General features: G+C 38.4%; 1 protein-coding gene across 3 annotated transcripts in view; it reads left to right on the top strand.

The window, feature by feature from the left end:
* Positions 1-24,228, top strand: part of LOC136882074 (zinc finger protein 501) — a 197,929-nt gene that overhangs the window by 31,511 nt on the left and 142,190 nt on the right. For 2 of the 3 annotated variants that reach the window (XM_068229318.1, XM_068229319.1), the window contains exon 5: positions 20,071-21,058. The exons of the other annotated variant lie outside the window; for it this stretch is intronic. In XM_068229318.1, the coding sequence (XP_068085419.1) occupies positions 20,071-20,842 (772 nt within the window). In that variant the 3' untranslated portion in view covers positions 20,843-21,058. Of the gene's footprint in view, positions 1-20,070; positions 21,059-24,228 lie in introns of those variants that run through there. 3 annotated transcript variants of the gene reach the window in all.

The raw sequence follows: 24,228 nt of genomic DNA, 5'->3' as shown, positions 1-24,228 counted from the left end.
AGAAAGGTTTCCCTGCTGCTTGACCTAGCCTTTCCAGGTTATTACCAAAATCTTCCCATGATTTCTTTTTGGATTCAACAACTATTTGTTTCGCTCTGTTTCTTTCATCTACGTACCAATCCCTGTCTGTCTCGGCCCTTGTTTGGAGCCATTTCTGATAAGCCTTCTTTTTACGTTTACAGGCTGCTCTCACTTCATCATTCCACCAAGAAGTTCGCCTTTTCCCATCTTTACACACAGTTGTTCCTAGGCATTCCCTTGCTGTTTCTACTACAGCATCCCTGTATGCCACCCATTCACTTTCTATATCCTGAACCTGCTTACTGTATACTGTTCGAAACTTCTCACTAATCACATCCATGTATTTCTGTCTAATTTCCTCGTCCTGGAGACTTTCTACCCTTATTCGTTTGCAGACAGATTTCACTTTCTCTGCCCTAGGCCTAGAGATACTTAGTTCACTACAGATCAGATAGTGGTCTGTATCATCGAGAAATCCGCGAAAAACTCGTACATTCCTAACAGATTTCCTGAATTCAAAGTCTGTTAAGATATAGTCTATTATGGATCTGGTACCCCTAGCCTCCCATGTGTAGCGGTGAATAGCCTTATGCTTAAAGAATGTATTCGTAACAGCTAAACCCATACTAGCACAGAAGTCCAGCAAACGCTTCCCATTCCTATTAGCTTCCATAATTTGCCCACCTTTACCAATCACCCTTTCGTATCCTTCAGTTCTATTCCCAACTCTCGCATTGAAATCGCCCATTAATACTATTCTATCCTTGCAGTTGACCCTGACCACAATGTCACTCAATGCTTCATAAAACTTGTCAACTTCATCTTCATCTGCACCCTCACATGGTGAATACACGGACACAATTCTTGTCTTAATTCCTCCAACTGACAAATCTACCCACATCATTCGCTCATTTACGTGCCTAACAGAAACTATGTTGCGTGCAATGGTATTCCTGATAAAGAGCCCTACCCCAGACTCTGCCCTTCCCTTTCTAACACCCGTCAAGTACGCCTTATAATCTCCTACCTCTTCCTCATCTCCCCTTACCCGAATATCACTTACTCCAAGCACATCCAGATGCATCCTCTTTGCTGACTCAGCCAGTTCTACCTTCTTTCTTCCATAAGCCCTATTAATATTGATAGCTCCCCATCGAATTCCATTTCGTTCGCCAAGTTGTTTCTAAGGAGTCCCTCGCCTGTCAAATGGGAGTGGGACTTCCTTACTCCCACAGGTCCGAGGCTTGCTTAAAGTGTTCTGAGCTCGGTAAATTCATGAAGCAGGATGCTGCCCTACTGGCACATAGTCCAAGTGAGGATCTCTCCTCTAACGGGTTATGGACCACTGGTGAATTGTATAGTCCTAGCCGCCTGAGCACAAGGAGGGCCACGACTCAGAATATGTCCGAGATGCCGACTCCCAATCCATAGCAACTGGTATCCCGACTCTCAGGACCACTTACTAGGCCACTCAGCCGTTGCCCATGGTTCACGAACTAGGACGTGACTACAGTAACCCACAAACAAGAGAAAAAGAGAAGCCAAGTGAACATAGGCGGAGAACGGTTAGAGAATGTAAAGCAGTTTACATATCTGGGTAGTATTATTAATGGAATTACTGAAATCAACCCCGAAATTAATAACAGACTAAGTAAATGTACTAAGGCCACGGCTGCTTCCTTCCCACTCCCAGCCCTTCCCTGTCCCATCATCGCCAGAAGACCTATCTGTGTCGGTGCGACGTAAAGCAAGTAGCAAAAAAAAAGTAAGGGTACAACATTTTATCATCAAGTCATAAAGTTTTTATGGGATGACAAAGTACCCAAGAGAACGAAATTAACATTATATAAACAGTATGTCATACCAGTTGTAACATATGGACTGGAAATGCTGGTGACTAATAAGAGACAAGCAGTAGAAATGAAATTTTTAAGAACATCAGGTAAAAAGACAAGAAGAGATAGAATTCAAAATATTAAAATCAGAGAGGAGCTAAATATAGAACCATTAGTACAGAAGATACAGAAAGCAAGACTGAGATGGTTCGGACATGTAAAAAGAATGGGAAAGGAACGGATAGCAAGAAGGGAATGGGAAGAGAATTTAAGGGAAAGAGACTAGTTGGAAAACCGAGATAGATAGATAGATAGATAGATAAATGTCTTTATTGGCATAGTTAAGGCCATCAGGCCTTCTCTCACTAAACCAATTTGTACATAGAATCAAAGTTAACACTACCATAATTAATACTAAGTATAGCACAGTTAAAGACAATCTAAATACTTTATAACAGAAATAAAATTCCACCCCACTGAGATAAACATACTTATAACAATAATAATAATAATAATAACAGCAATAATAATAGCTAGTGATAATAATGTACTAACACCATCAATAAAAGACTAGAAATGCACAGTTCGTTCGTATCCTGCTGTACCTCTTAACGCTCTTTTAAATGACCTTGTGGTTGGTAGTTCTCTGACGTCATTCGGTAAGCAATTCCATTCTCGGGCGACAAACACAGAAAATGGGTTATAATATGTTGCAGTTCGATGGTGAGGAATGACGAGCAGCTTTGATGTTTGAGCCCTTGTATCTCTGTTATGCACATTTGAGAAATAATGAGGAGAGAGGTAAGATGGGGGAAGATGTATGTAGTAAGGACTGGTTGGAGGAAGGACAGAGTATGATGATTATGGCGAACGTTGAGTCACGACCACTCTAGTTCTAGAAAAGATGATGACACATGGTCATATTTTTTTAGATTGCATATATACCTCACACATGCATTTTGAGCACGGTGTAGCCCTAGGGACAACAATGGCCTCACATCATTGAAAACAACATCGCAATAGTCGAAATGTGGCATTACAAGAGCCTCGATTAATTTCTGCTTAAGTTTTATTGGAAATATGTATTTATTTATATAAAGAATGAAGAGCAGAGAAAACCTTTTGGCAGATATGTAAGATATGTTCAGACCAAGTCATGTGTTCATCCATGATAACACCGAGGTTCCTCACTTGTGGTACAAAAGGAATTGCAACATTCTGATGGATTACTCTCGGCAATGAACGTTATTTTGATGGCCAAGAAGGATTACTTGTGACTTTGTAGCGTTCAGTTGGAGGCCGTGGGCAGCAGACCATTCATTAACAGTCTGGAAGTCAATGTTTAGTGAGTATATTTTCCTGAAGGTCTTGTGCTGTAGAGTCTGTGTAGAGTTGAAGGTCGTCAGCATACATGTGGTATTTGCAATGTCTTAAATTCGATGATATGTCATTCACAAAGAGTGCAAAAAGAAGAGGTCCAAGTACAGAGCCTTGAGGGACTCCTCTATTCACGTGGTGCCACGAGGAAACAATTCCATTATTACCTTTCACACATTGTTCATGTCCGTGAAGATAAGAATGCATCCAAGCAATCGTACTCTGAGAAAAATGGAGAGCCTTCAGTTTTACAAGTAATATGTCAATGTCTACACTGTCAAAAGCTTTACTGTAATCTAGTAGTACTAGAACTGTGATTCATCCTCTGTCTATTGCTTGTCGAACATCCTCAGTCACTTTGAGTAAGGCTGTAGTTGTAATGCTTTACAGGAAGTGTCCTTAAAATTAACATAAGATTGTCAATCTTGCGTGCTTGCTTGCGTCCTTGAAGAGTCTATCTTTATTTCTATTTTTCAATGGTCGATAGGTAATACATTTCTGGGAGCGTTTCGGTTAACAGTGTGTGCAAATGAGATGTGTGGTGAGTTGGAGAGAGAAGCAAGATGTCCATATTATAGGATTGAAATAATGTTTTAAGTTGCGTGGTTTTAGGAGAAGTTACGTCAATTAAGTCTGTATTAAAATCTCCCATAATTATTGTGTGAGGGTAGTCTGGCAGCAGTTCAGTTAAGTCAGCTTCAAAATCTTCTAAGTGGCCTATGTTCGGAGGTTTGTGAACTACTCCTACAAGTGCTTTAATCCTGTTCGCTGTTATTTCTACGAACGTGAGGTGGATGGATCAGATTTGGAAGGACATTAGAAAAGCTGGATTGGATGTGGCGGAAGTAATGGAACAGGAAAAGTGGAAGAACAGAAAGGAGTGGAGGAGGCTTGTTAAACACACCTGGGCGACTGAAGTGGGACATTGATGATGATGATGATGAAGTTAGTCATTTTAACAAGAGATTGTAGCACAATTCAGTTTTATTTTCATAACGAACCACATGTCTCTGCAGTAAATAATCATAACCCACATTTCCAATATGGCAGATCACATTCTGTGTGTTCCTCATTTTTGGTAAATAAAACAATGAAGGATATTACTGACAAGAGATTATGTTTGAAGGATCCTGATCACACTGAAATACTGGAAGATGATGGAAGTTCATCAAAAAATAGTGAACAGATATGTTTTCCAGATGGCTAGCAACTGTGTTTACCATGTGGTTTTGAATGTTGGTTGCAACTATTTACATTCTGTGATATAAAATACCTTTTTCAAAATGATTAGTATTTATGATTAGTATCAAATAATAACACTTACTACTAACTGTTGTCATTATACTGAAATTTTATTAACATAACCGCTCCTTGCATGTTCTTGACACGACCATGGGGGTTATAACTTTTTACACTTCTGATGTACCGGTACATTTGTTTACCTGTCCTTTTATTAAAATCAACTGGGTAACTGCATCATATGAAATTTTTAAAAAACACACACTAATCTCTCTAACAAGCTGGGCTAGAAAGCTTAGGCAGTAGATGGCTGGCTTCCTGAGCTCAGTCTGGTGGTAATATTATTGTTAATAAAGGGCACAGATCTCTGCACATAGTTATGAGGGTCTTTAGGGGTTGTAGTAAGGATGTAAAGTAGAGGGCATATAAGTCTCTGGTAAGACCCAAACTAGAGTATGGTTCCAGTGTATGGGACCCTCACCAGGATTACTTGATTCAAGACCTGGAAAAAATCCAAAGAAAAGCAGCTCGATTTGTTCTGGGTGATTTCTGACAAAAGGGTAGCATTGCAAAAATGTTGGAAAGTTTGGACTGGGAACACTTAGAAGAAAGGAGATGAGCTGCTTGACTAAGTGTTATGTTACGTGTAACTAATCTCATGTTTAGACCCGTATTGAAATTTGCTATAATATGCTTGAAATATTGTAAGCATGTTAAGTGTTATGTTCCGAGCTGTCAGTGGAGAGATGGTGTGGAATGACATCAATAGACGAATATGTTTGAGTGATGTCTTTAAAATTAAGAAAGATCACAATATGAAGATAAAGCTGGAATTCAAGAGGACAAACTGGGACAAAATTAATATTTGTTTATAGGAAGGGGAGTTAGGGATTGGAATAACTTACCAAGGGAGATGTTCAATAAATTTCCAATTTCCTTGCAGTCATTTAAGAAAAAGCTAAGATAACAACAGATAGGGAATCTGCCACCTGGGTGACTGCCTAAATGCAGATCAGTAGTGATTGATTGATTGATTGATTGATTGATTGATTGATTGATTGATTGATTGATTGATTGATTGATTGATTGATTGATTGATTGATTGATTGATTGAAGGTGCTCAAATACATTAGAACTGTGTTGGTAGATTTACCGGCATGTTAACAGATTCCTGCAGGGCAAAATTCTGGCACCTCTGGGTATGTAAAATCAGTAATATTATTTATTCTCTTAGTTCATAATAGTCTACCCTCCCTTTCCTAGGGCGGTAATCAAAGCACTTCAGACACTGAAATGTTTTCTATTGTCAGTTCATTACTTGGATCGGTATTGCCACATTCAGTGTTTATTATACTCTAATTACCTATAATACTGGTTCTGTATGCATTTTTCCTCCATGATATTATAAAGAACAGTTACATGTACCATTGTATTGAGTGAGATATTTCAAGGATTTAACATTTTAGCAGTAAATATTTTGTGAAAATTCATTCCTTTATATCTCAGAACTTACAAAACTTGCGGGTTGTCATTATTTACACCCAAAGTCTTCAGTTGCTCACTTTTACCATCTTGGTTTATAACTTGAGCTTTTATTCCACGTAATCAATACATACATTTTATACAAAGTTAACTGAAAATTATTGCTTACACGTATTCAGTTTGTATAATTATTGGACCAAACATTTAGAAATGAAATTTATGCATTTATAACTTAAATGTGTGACATTTACTTAGTAAGTGAATATAAAATAATATTCTATGTAGGTTTGTACAGTTTGTTTGAAATCTTGAAATATGACATCCAGTGAAAATAAACTATTATGGCTTTTAAATATTTCATATATAGTCATAGAACAAATAATTTTAGCTGTTATTAAACTTAACTGTTGGTACAGAAAGGCCCAACTGGATGGAGATGCAGGAATGTTCATATACATGGAAGTATGTGGTACTTCACATTAAATGCTACCTTGGTTCAAAATTTCGTACATAATTGTGACACAGCCTAGAAAATGGCTGCCAACACAGAATTATTTCTTTTACTTATATCAAAAAATGCAATCCAAGTTAAAAAACATTGATTTCCATTCCTTGCCCTTTAAAAATTTCATGTTTAAGTTGTTCTGTATCATCTGACTATTGTACAAAATTCCTACAAAGCAAAACAGTGAAAAGGTTCCACCTTAGTGAATACAGTTTATGTCGTAACCCAATCTCATCATTTGACAACCCTAGCTCACAAAAGTTATTTGTGGCATATGAATCCAATGACGAGGTCATCTCGCAGCAATGCACTGCTGTGTATCAGTACTCACAGGTGCCATTTGTATGCATTCTGAGCTGAAGTTTAGATATGTGGCTTCGGTTATTTCCCACACTCCAGGTTATTACACACTTCTGGAACAAGAGATAAAAGAATCTTTGTTCATATTATTTCGCTCACGTCAGTTGCAATCACGGCGTCAAGCAGATGTGTTGGTGTTGATGAAGATGAAATACGAAAGCTAATAGATAGTGTTTTAGAGAGTCATTTTGAAGATAATGTTGTTTGTGAGGACGAAATAGATCCTGAAGGTCTTAGTTCGAGTGATGCGTGTAGTAGTGCTGATGACACAGAAAGTGATACAAATGATGACATTAGGCAAGTCTACGGCGAGACCATGAGACCTCCTGAGAGGCCATAGTTTTGTGTAAGCTGTGGATGTGTCATTGAAGATCTACGCGCTTTTAACTCCTAAAGGGGTAAGAACCCTCAGTGTGTTTTTGTGGTGACAACTTCACTGTGGCCCACATCCTCACAGCGTGTGCCATAGTGCAGGATTTAAATGGGTTTTCTCACTGAACTGCTACAGTATTTAAATAGGATGTGAATGGGTTAAATAAACTGTAAAAACCAATACAAAGAATGGTTGCATGTTTTTGTCCTTTTCATTGGGTAGTGAGGTATTTTACAGTGATAAGACTAATGCAAGTAACAAAGATATTAAAGCATAACAATGGAGAGAACTTTCATAAAAAGTAGTCCTATTAAAAGTATTTTGTCTCGACTGTGCAAAGGTCCAATGAAAACAGGGATCACTTGCATATAGAACAAGGTACAGAACCTCATCTTCTCCATATCTTGTTTTTTTTTTACAAGTTGCAGTACGTCGTACCGACACAGATAGGTCTTATGTTGACAATGAGATAGGAAAGGGCTAGGAGTGGAAGGGAAGCGGCCGTAGCCTTAATTAAGGTACTTCCCAGAATTTGCCTGGTATATAAATAGGAAACCACAGAAAACCATCTTCAGGGCTGCGGACAGTGGGCCTCAAACTCTCTATCTCCCGAATACTGGATACTGGCCACACTTAAGCTATTGCAGTTAACAAGCTCAGTGTCAACATCTTCATTTTCCTCTCTATTAATGGTTGGTTTGAACCCCACTGTCGGCAGCCCTGAAGATGGATTTCCATGGTATCCCATTTTCACACTAGGCGAATGCTGGGGCTGTACCTTAATTAAGGCCACGGCCGCTTCCTTTCCATTCATAGGCCTTTCCCGTCCCATCGTCGCTATATGACCAATCTGTGTCGGTGCGACGTAGAACAAATAGCTCTATTAATAGTCTCCCAAGAATACACAGTGTCATAAAAATTTGAATACTTCCTCCTATTGTATGTACTCCTGGAACTTCTTGAGGTCACCCATCTTCATGGAATTTATTGGTATAGAAACTTTTTGGTAAGCTACGTCAGTTGGCATGGTCATTGGGTCAGGAGTAGGGTTTATGAACCAGTAAGCTGTCAATGTAGGTCCTGGGTCACTAACATGGTGAGAGAACTGCATGAACTTCAGAATTTGCAAGCGCACTTTTTGCTCTTTTGCAGTTTCTTTGCCACATGTCTCTTCTAATGGCGGATAGTGTATAGTCGTTCGTGGTTTCTGCCGGCATTAGGAGGTGAATTTTAGCAGTTTGACAGTCATAAGTGTGATACATTATTCTAACTTGTACAGTTATTCACGTCAGTGTGTTTGTGAAGTGTTCAGTGAAACCTGAAGCGAAATATCTACAAAAACATCCATGGCCCCCAAAGTTAAAGAGGTGCCAATGGAAGCCATTGTGAAGCAAGCAGTGCAGGAAGCGCTGAGCAGTAAGGAGACTCTCAACACGCTCGCCAACCTCATCCAAGATCAGGTGATGAAGACAGTTGTACAGCAACTGAAAGAAACCATAAATTTCAATACGAGTGTGATCGAGGAACTAAAGCGTACGCTGGAAGAAAGAGACACGACCATAAGGGAATTAAAAAGAGAGCTGCAAATTAAAACAGACAGTTTAGAGCAGTACCAAAGAAGACAGTTGTAGAGCAACTGAAAGAAACTATAAATTTCAATACGAGTGTGATCGACGAACTAAAGCGTACGCTGGAAGAAAGAGAGACGCACATAAGGGAATTAAAAAGGGAGCTGCAAATTAAAACAGACAGTTTAGAGCAGTACCAAAGAAGACAGTGCTTGCGTGTGTTTGGTGTGGAAGAAACTGCGGGAGAAATCACGGACACTATTGTCATTGATATTGCTCGTGAAATTGGGATGGAACTCTCAGTGGACGAAATAGACAAATCGCATAGGGTTGGGAAAAGTCATACTGGCTGTCCAAGACCCATAATCGTGAAGTTTGTTTCGGACCGGAAAAGAAATGCAATGTTCGTAAACAAAAGGAAACTGAAGGGTACAAACAAAACACTTAGAGAGGACCTAACCCCAGAGAGACTGCGGCTTCTACAGGACGCTATAAGCAAGTTCAGTGCGCGGAACGTGTGGTCGAAGGATGGCATAATTTATGTTAAGCAGGGAACTCGTATAATACCTGTGTCAAACCGCAAAGATCTTGATCGTATTCACTAACCATGAGCCGACATTCTGTAAACTAAATACCGCTGTATAGAACTTTAATCAGAATTTCAACTGTAGCTATAGCCTACATTTTCATCATTAATTTCAATTTTTAGTTTCTTAATTTTATCTAGTGTAGTTCTTCCTTTTATATCTACAGTTAAATTTTAAGTTGGCAGCAACAAGCAACCAGGAAACAAATGCCTCTAGTTTCAGCCTCTCCAACCCACAGTCCCAAGTAGGTCACTACCTGTATCTCATGGCCCCCACCCTAAGTACCGCTAATCACCTTCAAGACATTCTTTCGCCTTACCCTACCTCCTTACAAATAGCTCATGTAAACACTCAGAGCATTCTCCCACATTTCCCAGAATTCTCTGAAATATTCTCAACCTGCAACCTCCATGCCATACTATTCTCCGAGTCATGGTTGCGTTAATCTATCCCTTCATCTCTTGTTAGTATGAATGGTTATTCATTAGTGAGGAATGACAGGAGCGGTAACCTCGGTGGAGGAGTCGGTATGTACATACGGGATGATGTGAAGTATAAGGTGATATAATAATAATAATAATAATAATAATAATAATAATAATAATAATCCTATGGCCTCAGCTACCATTTGCACACATTTCGATTTGACGCCATCTGGCTGTCTGCTCGTCAATTTCGACGTTCTGTTTTACTCTAGGTCCACTAGATGGCAGACAGAGTAAACCGGATCTCTCTTGGGTGTCTATGGCTGAGATTTAATACCACGGATCCACAGATATTAAAATCCCCCAGTGAGTTCTCCAATAGCCCTGAATTCTTGTTCGTTGAGCTCATAGTTCGCGGTACGAAGTGCTTGCTTGGTGTGGTGTATCGTCCACCGAAGACTGGTAACATCACAAGTCTAGAGGAAGCCCTACATGATCTAACACCCAGGTATGAGCATTTGATTTTAATGGGAGACTTTAATACACTTGACAAACAAATCTACCGGAACAAAACGATTGACTGAGATGTTTTCATCCATTAATTTGACAATACTACGACTAAACGCTACACACCATGTTGCCAACTCACGTACACTCCTCGATCTAATAATTACTAATAATACCAACCGAATACTAACTCATGAACAAATGCCTGTTTCCGGTCTCTCCCGACGTGACATGGTTTACACTGCATATTCCTTGAAATGCCCTAACTTCAAGCCAATATTAATTATATATAGAGATTTTAAACACTTTAATAAAGACGCATTTTTTTAAAATGCTCTTAACACACCATGGCGCAACATTCAGTTCATAAATGACATTGATGGAACAGTAAATCATTTTAACGAACTACTTCTGACTCTGTATGACAGACATGCACCACTACGCACTGTTAGGGTAAAGAGACCTTCAAACCCATGGCTGTCCCAAGAAATACGCAACCAGATGAAAATAAGAGATGCAGCCTATAATTATTATGTGAAATATCCTACATCTGACAATTTCGAAAGTATAAAAACTCCGAAACAGAACAACACAGTGAATTAGAAATGCTAAAATACAATATTTGTACAATATTTTGAACACTGAAAATGCTAGTCAGATTTGGAAATCTCTTCGCAAAATGGGATTATGCAAAAACAAGACGAATAACAACAACTGTAATTTACCACTAGCTGACCTAAACTCATATTTATAGCTCACGATCCTCTCAGATTGACAAACAGACCAAAGCAGCAGTAATTAACAGAATATCCTCAAAAACAAAACATAATGGCGAGCAGTTCTACTTTTCTCATGTGACCCTCAGTGACGTTAGGGAAGTCTTCAGTGAAATAAAGTCAGGATCCACTGGCCATGATGGAATCAACCTGTCTCTTTTAAAAAGAATCATGGACATCATACTTCCAACGGTCACGCATATCATTAATAACTCACTCATGACTGGAGTCTTTCCTTCGACTTGGAAACATGCAATCATCCGACCTTTCCCTAAAAACAACAACCCCAACAGTCCCGAAGATTATTGTCCTGTAAGTATTCTTCCTATATTAGGAAAATTATTGGAGAAAATAGTACATAAGCAAATGACCGAATATCTTATACAGTACAACTTACTTGACAAATATCAGTCGGGATTCAGACAAAACCACAGTGCTACCACTGCAGTAGTTAAAGTGACAAATGACATGCAACTAGTGATAGATAAAGGACAAATGACTATACTTGTTCTCTTGGACGTAAGCAAAGCCTTCGACTGTGTAGATAGAGACATATTACTCGCTAAACTTACTTTACAAAAGAAAATATTTATAAAATCCTCCTACCAATACAAGTCAAGTCATCTGTTAGATGAAGCAAAGTCTATACATGTTTCAGCCTAATCTCAAGGCCATCTTCAGTAGTAAAACATTGATTACATAATATACAAACAAAAAATCGTAATGATGTGAAGTGACAGTGATCATGATTAGTGAGTTAAAAATACATTGAGGTACAAAGTCCTCTCGTCTAATAGATCTTGCTGACTGTTAAATAAAAACACTATGCTGACGGTCTCACTACACCTGACCAATCGTAAATATCACCTGTATGCAGATGATATTCAATTATATATTCACACAAAGCCTAATGACTTAAACAGTTCAATCACTAAGTTAAATGAAGACCTAGCAAATATTAATGACTGGACTAGCAGACATGGCCTGAAAGTGAACCCATCAAAATCACAGGCCATAATAATTGGCACATATAATTCTCATGCTAAAATACAAAACACATCTATACCCAGTGTTATGCTCAGTGGAATACCAGTAACATTTAGCGATCATGTAAAGAACCTTGGAGTAGTATTCGATAAATATTTAAGTTGGTCGGAACATGTCACAAGAACTTGTCAAAGAGTATTCTATTCATTACACTCTGCAAAAAGGATGAGGGACTTCCTTCCAAGAAACACAGGAAAATTATTAGTACAGAGTCTAATATTTCCAGTGTTTAACTACGGAGATGAGCAAAACACTTTCATGTCGACTACAGCGAGCCTACAATGCTTGTGCTTGATTCGTATTAAATATCCCAATCCAAACTCATATTAGCTCTTTCCTCTGTCAGCTGTCATGGTTAAGATTGACTGAACGATGTAAATACCACACTATTTCCCTTCTCCACAGTATTCTGCGAACAAGCAAACCGGACTATCTTAGAACAGAATTTAAATACCTCTCCCTTTCTGATAGAGCTCCCTCAAGGTCATCCACACGTTCCCTCTTGTCCATTCCCATTCATCACAGTAACTTGTACAACAACTCATTCATATGTGCTTCCATACGTTCCTGGAACTCAATCCAGCTGAAATTAGAGGCATAGGCAATCCGAGGCTATTTAAAAGGAAATGTTTAATGTGGTACTCAAATATGTAAAAAGTAGATTTCACTAATGTTAAAATAATAATAATAATAATAATAATAATAATAATAATAATAATAATAATAATAATAATTGGCTCTTAATTATCAATAAGGATACAAAATTATAGAGGTTAAGTAAATTAATTTTAGTGATTTTTAGAAATGTATGTTAAAAATGATTTTATGTACATTATTCTATAAATTGTATAAAGCTGTTGTATAATATGGTTTGGCATAATAGCAGGCTTCATAGCCTGAGCTTCGCCATATAACAACGGCAATAAACTACAAACAAACTACAATGTCATATTTTTGAAGAAATTTGGTCACCACATACTGACATCATTTACATAATCCTATTCCACAAGGACGACCAAAAATTCTTGTTTTGCGGATGAAGATCAAATCAACTCCATGCACTGCTTCCGACATGATAGCTGCAGTGACCCAATGCACAGTTTCATAGTGAAACAACATAAGTCAGTGACTAATGCTGTTTTTTGTAATGAACACTAAATCTGCATAGCTGTCTATGTATAACAAGCATGCCTGACTTATGTTTTTTCTGTAAATAATGATGTATTTAGATGCATAGAATACGAAATTGCTGCTAACTCGATTTAGCAAGAAATGATTTATGCTGTTTCTGAAATATTCAGGTAAGATGGCGGACTTTGAGGTAACGCTGTGAGTGTGCTCCATGTTTATCCCACGCTAACTGCATTTATAACAGCATATATAGTCCATAAGTTGTGAGAAAAGCGGTGTTAAGTAGCAACTAGTGTATGTTGGAAGATGCCTTCAGTCAAAGGTGCACACGAAAGACTGGATAAATTTGAAGCAGCTCTGAAAAAGTTTGAGGCACGCCTAGAACTTGTTGTTGGCTCCCAAGCCTCCAGCACAACCAACCCTGCTGGTAACTCCCTAGCTTCCTTGAGACAGGAATTCATGGAATTTAGGTCCGCAATAACCAGTGAACTCAATTTACTTAGAGATGAAATAAACAGTCTTGAACATAAACTGGAGGAACATGACGAGCAGAGCAGTACAGTAGAAGAAACTGCTTGCTGATACGTGGTATCGCCAAGGAGCCAAATGAAGATGTTTATAGAAAAGTGAAAGATGTGTTCTCCAAACATCTAGAGTTGGAAGTGGCCATGCAAGGGATCAACAGAATCCACCGAATTGGAAAGCCTCTGTGGACAGCAGCTGAGGTACTAACAATGGGTAAGCGGCCGATTATCATGAAGTTCTCACTACTGGGAATGTGAATGCATGTGGGGTGCCAAATGCAAGCTCAGAGGCACGAAAATCCTGATTACTGAATCACTGACAAGGACACGTAAGGAAATTTTAAATTCTGCACGGGACCAATTCGGCATGAGAAATGTGTGGACACTAGATGGTCGTATCGTAGTTCTGCTTCCAGATGGTGCTAAGAAGATTATTACCATAAATGCAGCTTTGAAATCTTTAAAGTTTTAGTGGGATAAACAATAACAACTATGTTTCTTGTAATTATTATTGTTGTTATTATTATAGTGTTCTTGTGAATGTGTGTGTAAGTGCCAGCAGGTGATAATAAGCTGTCTCATTCTCAGGATTATAAACTTCATAGTTGGTTCCGTATTGAGTTAAGATTACACTTAAAATAAATACAATATTTTAATCCACCTTCTCAATACTTAACAATCATGTGATGTTTACATAAACATTACAGTGTAGTAATTTTCAGGAAGTTGAGGTGAGTTTCCTTTTTTTAAATAGCATGCATTGTTATCTTATAATCTACTTGTTGGTATTCTTAGTATTCAGCTAGACAATTATTGTGCTCCTGGACCTGACCTTGGCAATGACTGTATTAATAATCCCTCCCTCCCTCCCTCCCTCCCTCCCTCCCTCCCAGGTTCTCCCTTCTCAGCAGGTACTCTGTTGAAACAAGCATTGCCACAGCCTGCAGTGTTGCCATGTAAATGCTCTTTCTCTTCCGTCACATTACGACAAAATCCACGCAATACTAACGGAAAATAATTTACATATACTCTGCATTTTTGAAACCTGGCTGACTCCTAGCCTTCCGTCCTCCATGGTTGATATCGATCGATATGATCTAATATGTTTCGATCGGTCGGAAGGCGTGGTGGCGGGAGTGATTTACTGTAGGAATGACCTAAAGAGCCAAGTAATATGTACATCTTACCAGGGTATTTGAACACGGCCAGAATTCATGTTCGTTGAAGTAAATATTAACGGACAAAAGGTGATGATTTCTGTCATACACAAACCACCTGGTGTGTAACAGATATGACTGAATTTGAAACATATTTACTAGACTTCTAGGTTATTTATGAACACATAATCATTATGGATGACTTTAACTCTAACCTACTTAATACAGATCATGACAGTAATCGATTAGTAGATTTGTTTACTACTAGTAAGATGACTGTTCTCCCGCTACAACCCACGAATCACATGTATGCAACAAACCGTTCACCATACACACTCATCGATCTCATAATGAAAAACCCAGGTAAAGTAATAACCCACGGGGATATCCCTGTAGCATCCATTTCGACCCACAACCTTATAAATTTATCCTATTCCCTCAAAGTGCCTAAATACAAAACCAAGTACATAACTGTCAGAAATACAAAGGTCATAAACTTGGATTACGTGAATTATGACGCTTATCAACTGCCATGAGACGATATACAGAGTCTGAATAACACTGACGCTAAAGTTAACTTGTTTAATATGACGGTAAAACACTTACATGACAGGCATGCCCTCAAGCATCGAATAAAGGTTTCTTGCCCTTCTTGTCCATGGCTAGATGAAGAAACCAAGAGAATGATGGCCCACTGTGACTCGTTATTTCGACATTATATATAAACCCTAGATGACACAGACTTTGAATCTTATCACATCTTATGAAATCGCACAAGCAGTTTATCAGAAATAAAAAATGTACATATTTCCGGAATGTAGCTAATAATATAAATTCTAATCACACATGGGACCAACTTAGAGTTCTGGGAATAGGAAAACATCAACAGAGACAGACAACACCTGACATTCCACCTGATAAACTGAACGATTACTTTAGTAGAATAAACATTCAATCTACCCCAATTAACTGCACCGACTCCCCGCACTCTCCTCCAGCCAATCCACCATTCTCAGTTCACAGTCTCACAGAAAATCACGTTAAAAATGCTTCGTACTCGATTAAATCAAAAGCCACAGGTGTAGGTGATATACCTATTACTTTCATACATAACATTATGGGTGCTGTCCTGCCTATATTGATGCACATACTGAACTACTGTTTACTAAACAGAACTTTCCCAACTGTCTGGAAAACAGCCAATATAATACTAGTACCTAAGAGTTTAGACCCACAATCACCCTCCATCGTCCTGTGCCCATATTCCCTGCGCTTTCTAAAGCCTTTGAACGTTTGATATACAAGCAAGTAATGGAATACCTAAATAAAAATGCTCTTTTGGATTCTTTGCAATCTGGATTTAAGAAGCGTCACAGTACCGCGACAGCACTTTTGAAGGTTACTGAAGACATTAGAAACACTATGTACAAACGACTGCTCACTATACTTATCCTTCTTGACTTCAGTAGCGCTTTTGACACTATAGAAATTCAGACTATGACAAAGAAAATGGAACTGCTAAATTTCGACTTTCTGCACCTAAGGTTTTCAGTTCTTATGTGAGTAACCATCAACAGCATTTAACAGTAAACGTCAAGCCTCTAATTATAAAACGAAACTTAGTGGTGCCCCACAGGGCAGTGTTCTAGGGCCCTTACTTTCCTGTATTCATATCAATGACATACCATCTGTGACAGGAAATAACACACACCACCTTTTTGCTGACAATCTTCAAATTTATCGACACTGCAAGACTTCAGACTTAGGTGAAACAATACAAGATATTAACAGTGACCTCCGATGACTCAGTATATATGCACAACGGAATTCTCTTATTCTAAACTCCACAAAATCTCAGGCAATCATAATTGGATCACAAAGATTACTGAACTGATCAAACCATGTTGCAATCCTGCCTATCTTACTGAATGGTAACATTATTCCCTACACTAAAACGGTTAAAAATCTCAACATAATTATGAGAAAATGAAATGGCATATGGCTTTTAGTGCCGGGAGTGTCCAAGGACATGTTCGGCTTGCCAGGTGCAGGTCTTTTGATTTGACATCTGTAGGCGACCTGCACGTTGTGTTGAGGATGAAATTATGATGATGATGACGACACATACATCCAGTCCCTGTGCCAGTGAAGGTAACCAATGATGGTTAAAATTCCAGTCCCTGCTGGGAATCGAACCCAGGACCCCTATGACCAAAGAGCAGCACGCTAACCATTTAGCCATGGAACCGGACATAATTATGAATGAAACACTTGATTGGTCTGATCATATGAAAGAAATCCGTAAAAAGTTTTTTGGAGTGCTTCACCCTCTTAAACAGCAAAGGGATGTATTTCCATTTGAATTAGAAACCAAACTAATACAGACACTGGTTCTCCCAATTCTTGATTATTGTGACATCGTTTTAGTTCACATGACGAGAGAAAAAACACTTAAGCTTCAATGAGCACTGAATTCCTGCCTGCGATTTATTTACATTATCAGGTACGATGTTCATATCAACCCATACTACCAGGCTCTCTCATGGCTAAATCCTGATAAACATCGGCAGCTCACATGTTAACGGTGGTGTTTAGAGCGTTAGTTGAAAGTCAGCCACTGTAAATTTTTCTAAATTCACGTTTTTATCATAATTTCACAAATTAAATACACTTTCCAGATCCTTTCTTTCTACTCCAGTGCACCGCACAAATAAAATTAGTAGATCATTTGTGGTGACCAGCGCCAAATTATGGAATTCCCTGCCTGCTCAGGTCAAAGATCACTTGCCAAAACTACCTGCTGAGGACAGCTGACTGAATGGTTGAATTATGAATGTGTGCGTGCCTGAGGATTAGTCATTATTAAGCATTTTTAATATTAATTAGTTTTAATATTAATTTAGTTTGTAATGTATTTAAATTTATTTTCAATTCTATTAATTTATGTAGTTTTAACTATTTTAAGTATCAGTATTTTATTTAAGATTTTGATTAGTAAGTGGTTAAGTGTAAGAGAGGGCCTCGAGCCTTAACTTTGCCACTGTAAAAAAGGCCTTAATAAATAAATAAATGACCCTTCTTTTATTCTAAAATGTTGTTCACTTATTAAGTCATCCTGGTGTCAAATATACAGGGTGTCTGAGAAGTCCCTGTACCCCTATGTTAATATGTTATATTGTATAGTGAGGATGCATCCAGGGGGATCTGTATGTGCACCATCATCAGTTACACAGAGTTCTATCCCTCTCCAAGTCCTCGTTGACATCTCAAGAGTTGTTTCGAAAGGCTTTCTCCACACTTTGGTGTAATTCTTCATTAGTCGTGTACCATCGTTGAACCACTTGGGAATTGATTACTCCCATAATGAGTTGTCTGGGGTGGTAAGGTCCAGGATTCATGATGGCCATTTCAACGGGGCTGAAGATGTTGGTGAGCAACGCCCACACCAGAGGCCTTGAAATTGTTCATAAAGGAATTTGCACACCAGAATGTGCTGCAGGCCCATTCTGCTGTAACTACTCATGATCCACGATTCCCTTGCTTGGAGCTGAGGTGTTAACCAACATTGTAATGTGCAAATAAATATTTCCTTTCATGTATCCTTCAAAATGATATGGTTCGAACAGATAATGTGATGACATCCCAGCCCATACCATAACATGAGGTGGGTTCCTTTACAACTCTTGAATATAATGGGGTATTTCCTCAGACCAGAAAACCATACTCCTCTGTGAACTGCAATATATCGCACATTCATCAGAAAAATAATACTCTTGAGCACAAGACATGCCATTTGGAAATTGTGCCAACAAAGGGTGGCAGGATGCAAGCCACTGCTCCATGCCATTGTCAGATAATTAATTCACATACTTTGGTCTAAATCCTTTCATTTTTAAATCTCTGTTAATGTGATCATGCATTGCTGACCCCGGTACTTGAAGTTCAGCTGCTCATTTCCAAATGAATTTAATTGGAGACTGCACAATTGATTGAGTGACGACACATGTGTACCCACACATATGCCACTAATCACTCCTTGACATTGTAACTGTGTCTGCCACATTAGCCATGGCTTCACAACTGAAATCAGACCATCAACAATACTTTTTGAGAGCTTCAAAGCAGGGATAAAAATATGACTACTTAATTCCCCAATTATGCAAACTCAGCAGTCCATCTCATAATATAAGAAAATAATAATATGAAACTAGGGGTGCGGAGAATTCTTGGACATTCTGTATAGTCATATTATGAAGAATCTGTTTGGAGAAATCTTCATTGGTATTGAAGTGCTTGAGACCACTTTTGATGGTGCAGTTGATTAAAATACAATGTCAACACAACAAATTATTGACAGATGAGTGAAAATGTGTGTTTCTCAGAGCAAAATTCCATGAGAATTGTTTAACTGAATGCCATTTGCACACACACAGAAAACAGACAAGTTTTTGTTTCCCTTTGTAGGAATTATGTATGATTCTGGATGTTTGTTTATCCTCACTGCAAGTTGGGGTCTTCACTCATCCCATCCCTGATGCGGTCATTGACTGGAAAACAGGTTGTAGGTTTTCATTCTCGATGTTTGTTCCATCTGTTGACAACCCCAGAATCTGACATGGTCTACCCAGACGTTCCAGGGCCAAGTTATAGAGTAGGGAAAAATGAAAGGAAATAAAAGAGAACAGAAATTTGAAAGGGAAGGAGAGAGTATAGGTTCATTTTGGTGGAGTGGTAAAGAGAATAAGAATTATTATTATTAATATTATTATTGTTATTCTGTCAAGGTATTTGATGTTTGTACAAAATTTGTTACACCAGTTGAATTACTGGAAACTCCACAAAAATCTCCTAATATTTTGTAAGATTCATATTCCCAGAAACTAATGATTTTGTATTAACTTTCTTTGATACAAAATGATAAATTGTTTACATAAAACAACAAACTTTTTTATGTTCAACATTTATTTCCAAATTAGGACTAGGTAAAAACAGAAAAATTGACCATTTGTATTAAGGGTCCATTGCGTAGGCAGGATCACAAGTGAGGAATAAAAATGCATTTTGCTCAAAATATGATTTTGTAATGTGTGCCCTTCTTGAAATGACTAATTAAGGTTTTTTAAATCTTTTATTCATGGTAGCTCGCTATTGTCCAGTGTTCCAGTGGCTGAAGCTGATGAGATTTTCTTGAAGGAGGAGTTCACTGATAGTGTTGATCTCTCTGATGGCAGCAGATGTTCACCAAGTCGATTGTCAGCACCATCTGGGGGAAAGATATTTCCATGTTCTGTGTGTACCAAGATCTACAGGCGAAAAATTTATCTTGAGCGACATGAATTGGTACATTGTGAACATTCCAAAAGAAGAGAAGTTTTGTCGTCCCCTTATTTGTGCGTTTTCTGCAATAAAACTTACAAGCGTCGACCAGATTACCAAGAACATATGGAAATGCACAACGGAGTGAAGAAGCATGAATGTAAGGTATGCAATAAAAAGTTTGGATGGCGCCAAAGCCTGAGGAAGCATATGATAATACATCCTGTCAAAAACCCATTTGTCTGTAAGGATTGTCCCAGGTCATTCCTCCGATCCCGCGATTTGCAAAAGCATAGTTTAATACACTTGTGCAAAGATCCCCCAATAAAAAATGTTCAGTCTCGTTCGTATATGTGTGACATTTGCAATAAAACTCTAAAGGGGCGAACTCATTTTAAAGATCACCTTGAAATGCATAGAGGTATGATGAAGCATGAATGTCGTATCTGCCATCGAAAGTTCAAATGGCGCCAATGCTTGAGGATGCATATGATGATACATACCGAAAGCAGGCCATACCCCTGTAAAGTTTGCTCAAAGGCTTTTCGTCGACCAAGCGATTTGCGGAAACATAGTCTTACCCATGGACTGAAAGTTCTGATATCTGTCTGATCGTCCACAATCTGATGGCTTATTACGTAGACCATAGTGGCATCATTATGTATGTCTGTACATTGTGGGAAAAGATGCATCCTTTGTTTTTGTGGCTGATGGCCCTCATATTGACAAAGAAGGAGAAAGAAGAGAGAGACCAATTCCTCTAGACATATTCCTGTCTCACATGTGGAGTTTCTTTTGAAGTACATGGCTCTTGTCTAGCATGTGACTTCATTCATAGTCTTCCTTCCCAACTTCCACGAACATCACATTTCAGAAGACAGTTATTCTTCTATTCTACTGCTTTTCCCATACCCATGGAGTCGGGGGTACGTCTGTCGCACATGTGGATTTGACCTTGTTTTAATACAGGATGACCCTCCTGATGCCAACGCAACCCTTTGTGGAGGGATGTAATCAATATTAAGTGTTTCTGTAGTGCTGGTAGTATGTTATGCTGTCCGAATATAAGAAGAGAGTGTTGAAACAGACACCCAGTCCCCAAGCTAAAAGAATTAACCATGTATGATTAAAATCTCTGACCCAGGACCTTCTGAACTGAAGGTTTCAAATGCTGATGATTCAGCCGAGTCAAACTCGAAAGATATTTACCATACTAACCATATACAGGATTCATAGTCAGTAATTTGAAACAGGTGACCTAATTAGTATTTATTTGTTCTGCTCTGAAACAACAGTGAGAATGAATCGATCTGTAGCAGTATTCAAGTTAGCTTGCCTCTCACTTTGAAAGAAAACTGCAAAAATATCAAAACATCTTTTTCTGTTGAAAGGAAATTCACCAAATATTTCTTTTACGTGGTGTATGGTTCAGTTACACAGTGGTATAAAGAGATCTCATACATTATCACCAACAAGAAATGGAGCACATGAATCCTCATCTGCATTTAGGATGTCCGGCTCCATGGCTAAATGGTTAGTGTGCTGACCTTTGGTCTCAGGGGTCCTGGGTTTGATTGATTGGTTAATTTCACTGGTACAGGGGTCGGGTTTGTGTGTCGGCTTCATCATCATTTCATTCTCATTGATTGGTTAATTTCACTGGAACGGGGGCCAGGTGTATGTGTCATTTTCATCATCATTTTATTCTCATCATGACATGCAGGTTGCCTATGGGCGTCAAAGCAAAAGACCTGCATCTGGCGAGCCGAACTTGTCCTCGGGCACTCCTGGAACTAAAAGCCATACGCCACTTCCATTTTTTGCATTTAGGGCAGTTGCCGAAGGGGCTCATTTCCTATCTGTTGTTTCCTAATCTTTTATCAAAGTTGCAAAGAATGTCAACATTTATTGAATATCTTCCTTGTTAAATTACTCCAACCCCTAACTCTTCCTATAAGCAAATATTTGCCCCAATTCATCCTCTTAAATTCAGACTTTATCTTCATATTGTGGTCTTCCCTATTTCTTACTTTTTAAAACACCACTCAAACTTATTCATCCACTAATGTTGTTCCACACCATCCCTCCACTGATAGCTCGGAACATACAGTACTGCTTACAATAAACAAATTTCATCATATTGGTCTACATTGATATACGAGGGGTTGTTATGAAGGATGTAAAGGAGAAGTCATATAAGCCTTTGGTAAGGCTGCACTGTGTAAGAAGAACAGACCAGAGCTACAGCTCAACTTTTAATCAGTATTCTGAAGGTAAACCAAACTTCAATCAACATTTTTATAAAGGAGGATTATATTATAATATTCTTTTTAACATGCAATTTTAAAATTATTTCAAGAAAGTGGTAGAACAAAGCTGCTTGTACAGACAAAAATGTCTCAAATATCCATGAAAGGACTTGTACTTATTAGTGTTAAGTCGTTGGACAGTGACATTACAGAGATTTAATTATCTTATTAAGACAGTACAGCTGAGGGTGTCTTCAAAAGAAGATGAAACATACCAAATTATGTGTAAATAATTCAAGAATAAATTTATTTTCACTTGTAAAGTGTGGGACGTGGTGCTACAAATACTTTAAATATTTTGTTGTGTGGTAGGTAGTGGAAGGTGGTAGTAAAAGGATGGACGTGACGAATAAAAGTAATGTTAATTATCGTAGATAAATAGAACAGTCCAAATAAGCAATTATCAAAAAAAACACGTAGCACAGAAAAGTGGACAGTAAATAAAGACACCAGTCTGACCAGTGTGGTAGCGCAAGCAACCATGGGCGAAGCGAGGTATGGTATTCAGTGAAAACGATGCACACCTTCACAAAATGCGTGGCCAGCATTTAACCACCTCTCCATTAAAATAAGTATTCAGAATGAAATCGTAGTGAATAAGCAGAATTTACAAGGACGCATTATGCTGAGATAATTCCAGAAGTATAGTGGTAAGTATAAGTTGACAAGGAGTTTGAATTAGGGAGGGACAGTAATCAGGAAGGTACAATCAGTTAAATTTTCATAATGCACATGTATTATAGAAACAACAAAAATGATCACAAGAACAAGGTTACAATTATTAAATGAATAAGTGACTATATTCAGTTGTATACTACCGAAATAGGAATTGTAACGCCATAAGACTAGGCTGCTGATTGAAGCGGAAAAGAAAGAAAATTATCAATATTAGGCTGGTATGCCACAGTATACATGGGGATCTGATACCAAAAAAAAGATTGACTAGAATCAAATGTCAAGTTCGCTATCAATGTACACCACACTATATCAAAAAAGGAATTCTAAAATTTACAAAGCCGCTGTACAATATGCAAAACCCCCAGAATAGGATAAAAGGAAGAATAAAGGGCGAAAAAATTATGTCCAAGGGCTGGCGAAGGGAAAGAAAAAGGTACAGCCTGCGAATAAATTAGAAAAGCAGTAAGCTCACTCCCTAAAACCAGGCGTAGAAGAGAGTTCCAAGAATGTCACAGATACAACTGTCAGTTCTTGCATCTGTTCACCAAGTTAGTTACCAATTTTTAGATGGAGAATGAAATTTGGAAAATTCAATTATGAACTTGAGAATGAACATACAGGTCTATAATGTTGTCTTGTAGCCACGACAAGAGTAGTGTTACATTTTCAGCTGGAAGGCATATTAGAGAAAGCAAATAGTTTTCCAGAATTGAGAAGTGGAAAGCACAAAGCTCACCCAGCCAGCGGTCATAGGTTCAGATCTTGAGTTGCAGACAAAGTAAAACATCGCATATGGACCAGCCGTATATGCGAATGATGGACTCCTCCCTCCACACAGTTCGTTGCAAAAAGTCCGACTGCCTGTTCGAGGCCAGAGCGAGCCTTTTATATCGTAAAAGTAGAGTTCAGAAAGTACCAGAGCGCAAGGTGACGTAGACGAGCAGCGGCAGAGGGGAGGGGATGGAGGGCGAGCAGTCATGAAGCACACAGTGGGCTGAGTGAGCGAACGGA

Source organism: Anabrus simplex, chromosome 10 (genome assembly GCF_040414725.1).
Source record: "Anabrus simplex isolate iqAnaSimp1 chromosome 10, ASM4041472v1, whole genome shotgun sequence".
In the NCBI taxonomy this organism is placed as follows: Eukaryota; Metazoa; Arthropoda; class Insecta; order Orthoptera; family Tettigoniidae; genus Anabrus; species Anabrus simplex.
Note: the sequence above shows the minus strand (reverse complement) of the source record. Positions and strands in the feature narration are given on the sequence as shown.